Here is an 11,966-nt window from a genome sequence, read left to right as displayed (position 1 = left end):
AAGCAAACATATGCCTTGGGAACGTTTAAAAAATGATCTGCTAAAATAATAGTGCAAAAAGTGGGGAAAATTAAGCCCTTTCCATCTGCAGTGACTGTAACTACTTACAAATTCTCTGAAGTATTTCATGAACTTTAGCCTTGGGCCAATTTTTGGGATTATGCAGTTAATGGTCCCCTCATCTAAAAGCAGAAAGCTTTCTTCATCTATTGCCTGATCTGAAAGACAAAACGACACAGAACACAAAGACATCTTGTCAACATTAAAATCATGGAAGCTAGTTATAATAATAATAATAAGAATAGTTATAATAATATTGTCATAACTCGGGAGAAATGCGGGAGAATTTTGATCACGGAGTAAATGGGGAGAGGGTAACGTTAATAGCTATTGTCAGCTAGAGTCAGCTAAACTATCAAGCTATATAGCTCAGACCAGGCTGAAAGTTCGAGTGTAACGTTAACGCGGTAACAGTAATAAATGTTACAAACACAATGATAATTTTTTCTGTCATATGTGACTTAAGTGGGAGAAAATGTGTATACAGACCTTGTATTTAGCGTTATTTTCGCTTAAATGCATGAGGGAGATGAACCGTCAGCGGTGTTGGAGCCCAAAAGAGAAGACACGAAGTTGACACAGCTGTTGAATACACCGCTGAACTTTGGGGGAGGGGCGGTCTTGTCTGTGATGTGTCAGCAGTCACTAGCTAACCCAACCCAAACCCAGCGGCTGGGTTACACAAAAAGTACCCAATTTTCTGTAAATAACCCAGAAAAATGACCCAACAGAGGCAACCCAGCATTTGGGTAGAAAAAATAACCCAGCATTTTTTAATGTATACAGTTAATCATGCTAAAGCTGGTGAATCTGATCAAATCTGTTGCTTCAGGTCTTAGCTAGCCACTGAGCTGAAATTTTCAAATTTTCAAGCATGCAGTTATAGCTTTTTTCATAACCTTATGTTAAATGTTAATTAAAAACAAAGTACCTGCTTCAGTAAATCCAAATACATTTTTTAAATCAGGGATGTCAAAAAACATAAGTTCACATTTATTAAATTACTAAACCTTTTAAACTATCAAAACTCTATCAACTTAACAAAAGAACATTAGTTAGGAGACCTGTGACCTTACTTAGTAAATTGAGTTAAGTCAACTACTTGGGTTAAAAGTTGAGTTAACTCAAAAATGCTGTGCAGCAAGTTGCCTTAAAATTTTAAGTTGAGTCAACGTTGTATTTTTTACAGTGCAGTTGCTTTGGGAGTATAATGGTATAATGTGACCAAACTCTACTTAGCTACTTCCCATAAATTTTCCACTATAAAATCAAACATTTAAAACCAAGATTTTTTACCACAACTCTGCTCAAAACACATATCGGCTGTGATTACCTCCGACCAGATCTCAGGGTGCTGATATAACAGCATTCCCTTTTGTTTTTATATTGTTTAATATCTCACATAGTTAAAACATTTTAGACAATAAAAGCACATACTGCACTCATAAAATAAAGGACAATAAAATTCTTTACAAAGTGGTCAAAAGCAGAGCTTGCAAACACTGAACATTGTCTGTAAGTTTAGTACAGCTTTCCTAATTCAGTTCTCTTTAAAATTGTCTTCTAATAAAACTATTCTAAGACCAATTTAACATTAGGTAAACTTGACATTGTTCAAAACATCCTTATAGATATTTTTCTTTTTCAACAATTGGAAATCACTGAACTATCAATGTAGTACTGAAAAAATTCCTTTAGAGTTCTCTTAAAGACAGCTCTATTTATTCTACCTCAACTCAGGAATGGTTTACCATGGGGGAAAAAATCACATCATAGCAATGATTTTACTATTACTGCATCAGGCGATTTTTTAGTGATTGGATTTTAGGTTTGAGTGACTTGTGGCCAAGAGACAAAATCACTCTCTGTATGAAATCAAATGTGCTCTTCAGAGCTGCAGGATACTCTAAGTTTAGATCATAAATCAGTCGAAAAAGCAGACACATTGCTTGTGGAAGATTTTCCACATCATCCACAACCATGGTACCTTCCAAAATGATAGCTGTTGTTTTGGCATCAAGATGCAGGGAGTAGGGTAGTGTTGCAGTTGCAGAGTGCTCGGGAATCACCAGTCAAAATTCCAATTGCAATTTCGGACATTTCTTCATTGTCATCACAGTCCTAAAAACAGGGCATATAGCAAAAATAAGGTCACAGTAAGACACAAAACATCTTTTAAGAGCATATACTCACAGTAAAATGTGAAACAAAATTAATAACACTACAATATGTCTAAATGTACAGGCCTTTTCAATCAGGACACAGCAGTGGATGCAGGAACGAATACAGACATTCAAACCACTGCATGAAAAGACAATAAATCAAACGGAAGGCCAGCTATATAAATTAAAACCTATTCTAAAACTCACAATTTGATATTTGAAAAGTTATCAAAATACATAATTATGGAGGAGAATTGACTGAATTTTTAAAGAAAATTTCTTTCTTTCAATCTAATCTCCTTTCTGTATTTTATATTTATTTTACTGTACTTTCTTACCTCTTTTACTGACTTCATCTCTGTTGCATCTGTCCTTTATTCTTCCTACCTGTCTAAATTTCCAACCTCCTGTTTATTGTCCTTCTTACTATTGTTTTCTTTCTTTTCTTTATGTATTATAAAATGTCTTCTTACTGTCTTTTTTTCTTAATTTATCTTTACTTTCTTTTCTCTACCCCAGGTGTAGGCAAGTTCGGTCCTAGAGAGCAGTCCTGCAGATTTCAGCTCCAACCCTGAAAAAAAGATTTGCTTGCCTGTAGCCTTAGTAATCCTGAAAACCTTGATTAGCTTGTTCAGATGTGTTTGATTAGGGTTGGAGCTGAACTCTGCAGGATTGCGTAGGACCTACCCCTGCTCTACCCCTTCTGTGTTTCAGTTTCCGTACTGTTTAGATCTCAAAACTGTTTAAAGAGCAGTTTGCCTGTCGAAACTACTTACAAAACAGGTCTTGTAAAAATCGGTGGGGTCCTCTCCAAGAAGGAATGGTAATCCATAGAGAACGGCTGTTCGTCTCACGTTGATGTTGGATTTCTGCAAAGTTATGAAAATTATTATTTAATAGCGCTCATGGCACTAACACAACACAAAGCAAAGAACAACAGCAAAAGCAACAGTTGTTTTAATATAAAAAAAAATTGTGATGTGTGTGAGGAGCTTACATCATTTTTAATCTGGTGCAAAATCTTCTTAAGTTTGGATAAAATTCTGTCATCATTCACTTGCCCTCTGGTTTTTCCAAACCTGTATAAATGTCTTTGTCCAGCCGAACGCAAAGGAAGATGTTTGTGAGAATGTCAGTAACCAAACAGATCTCATCCCCCATTTACTACCATAATAGGAAAAATAAATACTATGGAAGTAAATGGGGGATGAGATCTGTTTGGTTACTGAAATTCTTACAAATACGTTCTTTTGTGTTCAGCAGAACTAAAACATTTATACAGGTTTGAAACTATCTGAGTAAATGACAGTTTTAATTTTGGGTGAACTATTTCTTTAATGATCCATAAAACCAAGAATATTTATTCACCTGACTCTGTGTGAAAAGGGCTGGCCACCTTTCCACTGTATTCTTCACTGCAGGTTCCTTCTCTATCAGTTCCTTTCTACACAAGGCAAATGTAGAATTCATGTTCTGGGCTAGTGCAGAATTAACATGACGTTTCTTCATGTCTTCCACCATCTCCTTCCTTTTAGACTCCATGCTGGCTTCATCTTCACCATCAGGGAAGTTCGGTAGAAAGTTGATTTCAAACCTCTTGTGATGTTTCTCTGAGGCTGCTGTCCCCTTCTTTTCCAACCATTTATGGATATCTCCAAACATCCAGCTTGATGCAGTTTTGAGTGGTAGTTACCCATTTTCCATCTGAGGCTATCATACCACCTATTCCGCCCCTTAGATGAGCTCTCCTGACACTTGTAGATATGTTTTATCTCGCATGTATTGTAGATTTCCCTGATGTAATCTGTATTCAACGTCAACAGGAAAAGTAGGGATCTCAAAATATTCTGGCCATGCAGTCCATAGACTATGAGATGAATGATCATCAGAAGCCACAGACAGGACTTCAGTGTCAGCTGTGTTAGGGGTTGGGTGGGCTTATCTGGCAAGTCAGCAATGTAGGTAAGATTCACAAGGGAATTGCTGAATTCTGGATCTTCATACTGAAGCTTTTCTTCAAGTTGCTCCATCAGGGAGTCAACTGTCTGTGGTTTCGCAGGAAGTATGATTTTTCTGATGTCATTTTCACAAACTATAACTCAGAGTACAGTCCTTGTCTCCATATTTATTCTCTCTACAAAGGTTAAAGAATTGGGTTGGTTTTCTTAAATTAAAGTAATAGCTTCAACCGAAAAACAGTTGTCCAATTGCATAATTCTAAACCCATCCTTTGAAAAAAATGATTTGAAAAGTTTCACTCATCCTTGTTTAAATGTACTTTAAAAAGTACACAAAATAATTAATAATTTAATGTGACATCTGCCATACAGTCCAAGCATTTAAGGCAAATAAATTGGTTTGTTGAGAAATCAACTTCAATATATAATCCATTTCACTGGATCAACCCTTCACATAGAATAGCATTTAACTGCTGCTCTCTCAGGAGTGCATGCAGGATATGACCATTTAAAGAAAATGAATTACATTTCAGTTTGTTTCTTAATAAACCCATTGATACTATTCAAACACTTGAAGCTGAATGAAATTATATGATGCTTTTGTGTCCTCCTGAAGTTTGAGAAGCAATGCTTGCTATCTTCTTACATAGTAGTCAGACATCAGCAATCAGAAATCATTTCAAAAATAAGCCTTTTTGTCTTCCAAGTAAGAATGAGAGTAAATAATTTTTCAATAATTTCAAGTCTCTTTAAGCCTGAATTATCATTCATTCAGCATATGATATAATGTTGGAGTGTAACACAGGTCCTTCCCCGAAGTTTATAAGAGTTCTGAGAGTTTGGTGATTGTCAGTGATAGCACATGACAGCAAAGTTCAAAAGAACGCAGGTGCTGAATGTACCAACATGTCAGATCTTTACACACAAACAGAACAGCACTGTTGATGACAAGAATTTTGAAAAAACTGTCTGAAATCAGACAGGCCTGGAAAAGTACCAACAGATACAACCATATCTGGATTATACTTGATTCCATCATTGCTCACAGATGATGCTGTGAGGACAGGATATCAAGGGCCACCATGAGGGGCAGAAGTCTAATAAATGCCCAATTCTCATGGGCATTACCCCCAGTGGTACCTTATGAGGCAAATGTGCCTGGGATGATCTGAGGCTGATAAACTTTGTCTGAGAATTTGTAAGGTAACTGCTTGATAGCTTGAGTCAGGGATTCAAGAGATATTAATTTCCTTGATACCAAATCATTAATGCACAAGGACATTTCAATAGGGATGACACCCTCCATAAGGTTGTGCATTATGTCAGGTGGAAAACCACCAACTGTGTGAAAATGTTCCAACCTTTCACTTAACACACAGCCACCTTTCACACCATGTTCCCGACCAGACCTCCTTCTCCTGGATTTCACTCCTCTTTGCAAAGCAGAACCGACATGGGTGCTCAACACTGAAACTCTCCTGTAGTCCTGCAAAAGAATGTGCACCCAGATTATCAGATGAAACAAAAAGCAAACTTCCTTTCAAACAGTCTCCTAACTGTTCAATATATACACCATGCTTTTCAAGAGTTTCAAGGTCCCTAACAAGTGGGTGCAAGATGTCTTTGTAACCATGATGTTAAATTGCACTAGCTCTGCATAAAAATGCTAGCTGAGTTGACTGAAGTGATGAAAGATCTTTTGAGGAAAGGTTGGCTAGAACCCAATAGAGAGCAAATATTTTATGTTTCTTTTGAGAAGTGCCAAGGGGATTGGCAAGCTCAAATTCATCAAAATAAAGACCTAGGACAATCCTGAAGGTCTCAGTGTTGAAAAAGTCATTTTCTTGATACTGAGAGAATCCATGGCCACTTCCAGAACAGCGGAGACTCCCGGCACATGTGGCAGGGCATCCAGGCGATCACCAACTACAGAACATCACCACCTGCCTGTGACAGTGACGACTCCCTTCCAGATGCGCTGAACGACTTCTACGCTCGGTTTGAGGCACAGAACAACACAACAGCGAGGAAGACCATCCCTCCTCCAAACGACCAGGTGCTCTGTCTCACCACAGCTGATGTGAAGAGAACTCTATGCAGAGTTAACCCACGGAAGTCTGCTGGACCAGACAACATTCCTGGCAGAGTGCTGAGGGAGTGTGAGGAGCAGCTGGCATATGTCTTCACTGACATATTCAACATCTTGCTGAGCAGCTCCATCATCCCAATGTGCCTCAAGACAACGACCATCGTCCCTGTGCCTAAGAAGTCTATGGTTTCCTGCCTCAATGACTATCATCCCGTTGCACTCACACCAATTGTGATGAAATGCTTCGAGAGGTTCGTCCTGAGGCACATCAAGTCACAGCTACCACCCTCACTGGACCCCTTGCAGTTTGCGTATCGTCCTAACCGCTCCACGGATGACACCATCACCACAACCCTCCATCTTGCCCTCACACACCTGGACTGTAAAGACTCCTACGTTCGAATGCTGTTCATAGATTTCAGTTCAGCATTCAACACAATCATCCCTCAGTGGCTGATTGAGAAGCTGAGCCTGCTGGGCCTGAACACCTCTCTCTGCAACTGGATCCTGGATTTCCTGATTGGGAGACCTCAGTCTGTCCGGATCAGGAACAGCATCTCCAGCACCACCACACTGAGCACTGGAGCTCCTCAGGGCTGTGTGCTCAGTCCACTGCTGTTCACTCTGCTGACTCACGACTGTGCAGCAATGCACAGATCCAACCACACTGTCAAGTTCGCCGATGACACAACTGTGGTGGGTCTCATCAGTAAGAGCAATGAGTCAGCTTACAGAGAGGAGGTGCAACATCTAACAGCCTGGTGCAGAGCCAATAACCTCTCCCTGAACGTTGACAAGACTAAAGAGATGGTGGTTGACTTCAGGAGAGCACAGAGTGACCATTCTTCGCTGTTCATCGATGGATCCTCGGTGGAGATCGTCAAGAGCACCAAATTCCTTGGTGTTCATCTGGCAGAGAACTTCACCTGGTCACTCAACACCAGCTCCATCACCAAGAAAGCCCAGCAGCGCCTCTACTTCCTGAGGAGGCTGAGGAAAGCCCATCTCCCTCCCCTCATCCTGACTGTGTTCTACAGAGGGACCATCGAGAGCGTCCTGAGCAGCTGCATCACTGCCTGGTTTGGGAACTGCACCATCTCGGATCGCAAGACCCTTCAGCGGAGAGTAAGGACAGCTGAGAAGATCATCGGAATCTCTCTCCCCTCTATCACGGACATTTACACCACACGCTGCATCTGCAAAGCTAACTGCATTGTGGATGACCCCACACACCCCTCACACACACTCTTCACCCTCCTGCCATCTGGAAAGAGGTACCGGAGCATTCGGGCCCTCACAACCAGACTGTTGAACAGTTTCTTTCCTCAAGCCATCAGCCTCCTCAACACCCAGGACTGAACTGTAGAACAACTCTCTCTCACACACACACATAAACACACACACACACTCAAGACTGAACTGTACAAAACTCTCTGTCTGTCTCACACACATACACACACACACACTCTCTCTCTCTCTCACCTGGATGGATACACTCACACACACACACACACACATAATTTAAATTGTTCATTACTTGTGGCACTACCACTACCTGTCATACGCTGCTATAGTTATACTTATGTTTATTTCTATTTGCACTACCTCAACTGCTGCTGTTGAATTTATTTTGCACAATATTTTTTACATCATTTCTTTTTATCTTATTTTATTTCACTTATATTCCATTACACATGTTCTTTTCTTTCTTTTCGGCACTAAGTGTCCTGTGTTTTTGTGTTGCCTTTTGTTTGTATTTATTATTTTTGCACTGTCTTGTCTTCGATCTGTTTGCACCTAGCTGCACACTGTGCACTTTATGTGGCTAAGACAAACTTCTGTCCTAGCTCTGTGTTTTTTTTGTGTTTGATCTTTATGTTGTATGTTTCTGTAGCACCAGGTCCTGGTGAAACGTTATTTCATTTCACTATGTACTGCGTCAGCTATATGTGGTTGAAATGACAATAAAGCTTCTTGAATCTTGAATCTTGAGTGCCATCTCTGTAAGTCTTAAATTCATTAACTAATCGATCATTGCAAAGAACCCTATATAGAATGTCAGCCCAGTTTAGCATTTTCTGCAACATTTGCAGAACTGGCACATAAGAGACTGACTCTGAATCAAGCTTGTATTCAACTGGCATGGCAATCAGAAATTCACTCTGAAAATATGATGCTCCTCTGCTTATTGTGGAAAGAGGCTCACCATCTTTGGTCACTGTCAAGATGAAAGAAGTAAAATTTGATTTATATGTTGAATTATTTCCTGTGCAGCCAAATCAGAAACATGCAAAATCACCTGCATTTTGAGAGAGTGAGGCTATAATTTGAGAAAGAGTGAGGCTCCAACTGAGGACGCAATTCATCAAAGTTTTCAATCTCTATATCATTTATCTCCAAAAGTTCATCTACAGGATCAGCGCTCAAGGGCTGTTCTTGTTGCACATTATCTACACTGTGTGTAGCAACATCAGAACGTCAGATTTTAACTGCCTCTGATCAAATGCTCCATGCTCTCTACATTCATGGGAATTAAATGTAGAGTAGATATTGCTCTCAAAATTGCAATTGTTGAAGGGAAACTGCACAGTTCTATGATTTTTGAGATGCTGCCGCAAATGAGAAAAAAAATAGACTCTGTGCAGGGCGCCTCAAAACAAAGTGCAAAGTGGGCAGTGAAATATCAAAGGGATGTTATCACATGGACTGGATAGGCTACCATGTGCCTGATGTGAATGATGTTTTGTTAAGTGTACACTTATTGCATTAAATGATTTGAATGAGCACAGACAATCTGTGTAGAGACATGGAATTGGAGTACTTCTAGTGTAGCTTCCATGTTTTATTCTGTAGTGTTTCAACAGCTGAGCCCACTTTTCACACGAAAACAAGCAAAACCTACACTTCCACTGCATGAATTTACGTCCCCAAAATAAGCATACACTAAATAAAAAACACAAAATATGGTACATGCTTGTTAATTAAGCTATCTTAATTCAGGCATCATGTTGTTCATTTCCATGTGAACCACACGTGCGGATCAAACGTTCTAGAAAGAATGTTCATAAAGGCCGCACAGGTTTTTACATATCATTAATGATAAACCATGAACTTACAACCGATTAAAATAGCTTAGAAATGTAATAAAACAAGTGTTCAGTAAAAGTCGATTTTTGCAACGTAGCACTGGTCGCATTTGACATAAAACTACTTCAGTGTGCCTTTTTATGTCTTTTCCTCTTTCCACACAACTAGCAAATAAAATTGTATTTAAGTTGTAAGAGACACTGATGTTTATAAACAGATCATTGTGAGCATACCTAGTCATTCTACTACATCCCTAAAACGTGCTGTTCTTTGAGTTCTTCTTCGTCAATGTCTTCTCCAAACACCTGTGTTCTGTCACATTGCGCATGCATGAGACAAAAGCGTGTTTAAGAAATTAGAAGAGTAATTCTAATTGTGATAGTAATAATAATTGTAATAGTAATTGTTTCGTCCTATGCTGAAACTTAACCAAAGGCCAGTAAATATATCAAGCTCTGTTCATACAAATATGGTGGATTGTGATGTAGCAGCAGCTGATTGGCAATAAGCTTAAATCTTACTGGTTTCCAGGTTATTTTATAGCGCAAAGGGGAAAAAGACCCAGAACCTATAAATAAATAAATACTCTTAAGTACTCTTAAGTTTAGTTCACACTACACAGTCTAATCAATTTAAATCAACAAATTTTCTAAAGTCAGTTAAATTTACAAGTTTTTCTTGAGTAGATTCAACAATTACTTTTTACAGTGCATGTGTTTGACTGGTCTATACCACAAAAAGAAAATACTGTATATTACTGTTAAATTCTATGGTAACCTGCTTAAGATTTTACAAGTATGTTACTGTATCGTACTGTTTGGAAAAACAGTATGTTGCTGTTAGAATTTGGATGTAATTTTACAGTCTGTCACTGCTCGAAGTCCATGTTCATAGCTTGATATTGGCTAATATGGCCCACAAAAATTAATTTTGTTATAAATCATGATCATTTCTGAAAGTAATTGGATGAAAACATTCAGGGGGAAAAACACTATCTTATCTCTATTATCCCAATAGGTGGCAAAATAAGTCAACAAACATGATTTAATATACAGTATTATATATATAATCATGATATACTGTGTAATCCCAGTTAAGTTCATTTCAGGTCCAGGTTGTAACAGTACAAAATGTGAAAAAAATATATAAGCACTTAAAAATGTATATTTCTTTGCAGTATGTCTTTCAATAGATTATGCAGTATGTTGGCGATATATCCATGTGTACAATCAGAATATAGTATGTAGATGCTGATAAATGAACGGATTCAAGAGGAAATGTGTTTTTTGGTCTGGTTTTATTTCTGGCCCACTTGTTCATTTCTTTGGCATGTCCCATGTTATCTTTTCTTGGTGAAACTAGTTTCTCTGTTGTCCTGGTTTCATGGTTGTTAAATTTTTTTAGCTACTTATTTGGGTAAACAGGTTCATTACATAATTATAGATACTTTAATGTAATGAATGTGAACAGAGTCAGAAACTTTAATTTAATGAAATACTTTGCAATTGTAGATTTAAATCAATCATGAGTAACCGAAAGGAAACAGTTACATGGAGGAAACCTTTGAGATGACATGAGGAAGAAACTTTATGACTTTAACTCATTAGAGAATACAGGTTGTAGCTACTCAGGCAGTGAGGGCTTAACAGACATACATGAGACAGCGAAGGTTAAAATTCACAGTGTATTTATTTGGTGCACATAGGGAAAAAAAGAATCTTTGAGTACAAAATTCAGTGAAAATAGAAAAAGGAGCAAAATAGGGAAAACATGGTTACACAGCCATGGTTGATGGTTGATGGCTGAAAGGGGCTGAAAGGGGTCCCGGTACGGTGGAGCAGTGACGAGTGCAATGGCTTAGGGATGTCTTCCCTAAGTGTCAGGATGGCCGAGCGGTCTAAGGCGCCAGACTCAAGGTTCAAACCTTCCCCCTGATGTAAGGAGGATTCTGGTCTCCGAATGGAGGCGTGGGTTTGAATCCCACTTCTGACATGATCCTTTAGGGGCAGTGGTGGCTCAGGTGGTTAAGATCAGGGGTTCAAGCACCAGCACTGCCAAGTTGCCACTGTTGGGCCCTTGAGCAAGGCCCTTAACCCTCTCTGCTCCAGGGGTGCTCTGCGCTCTGACCCCAACCTCCAAGGATGGGATATGCAAAGAAAGAATTTCACTGTGCTGTAATGTATATGTGACAAATAAAGGCATTTTCATTTAATTTCTTCGGTCTCCAACAGCTTTGCCATGCTTCACTCGCTCCACACCGCAGCCATGTGCTCCTCTGCTATCCAAAACATTGATGGTGCTGAACCAGCACAGTCTGTTCAGGTTTTTTATCAAGAAGAAAAACCTTAAAACATGTATCTTCAATTCAGTAAAACTTTCAATATAACAGAACTGTCAAAATTTTTGTACAGTGCAGCTGGATTTCCTGTCACTGTGGGTTAGGGTTAGAGCAGAGTAGCATAGTGCAGAGTCTGATACAGTTGCAGAGGAGATGAACAAATCCCCCTTTCTTCTCCATGGACTTTAATGTTGAATCAGAAAAAAACACTTTAGTCTAAAGTGAACAGTTGTTTTATATGTCTGAAATTAGTTTAGCTCCTGAGATTAACA

At 39.0% G+C, this 11,966-nt stretch overlaps 1 non-coding gene and 1 gene segment (V, D, J or C); one reads left to right on the top strand and one right to left on the bottom strand.

Moving 5' to 3' along the window:
• Positions 1–5,641: 5,641 nt before the first annotated feature.
• LOC131350525 (T cell receptor alpha variable 34-like) overlaps positions 5,642–11,966 on the bottom strand; it is a 35,876-nt gene continuing 29,551 nt past the window's right edge. Inside the window, 1 exon segment of the V gene segment in view lies at positions 5,642–5,666. Coding sequence covers positions 5,642–5,666 — 25 coding nt within the window.
• Positions 11,235–11,348, top strand: trnal-caa (transfer RNA leucine (anticodon CAA)). The gene is made up of 2 exons: positions 11,235–11,272; positions 11,303–11,348. It is a non-coding gene; the product is annotated as a tRNA-Leu (tRNA).

The sequence above is a fragment of the Hemibagrus wyckioides genome, unplaced genomic scaffold, assembly GCF_019097595.1.
Source record: "Hemibagrus wyckioides isolate EC202008001 unplaced genomic scaffold, SWU_Hwy_1.0 Contig4, whole genome shotgun sequence".
In the NCBI taxonomy this organism is placed as follows: domain Eukaryota; kingdom Metazoa; phylum Chordata; class Actinopteri; order Siluriformes; family Bagridae; genus Hemibagrus; species Hemibagrus wyckioides.
This window is presented reverse-complemented; position numbering and strand designations above follow the sequence as displayed.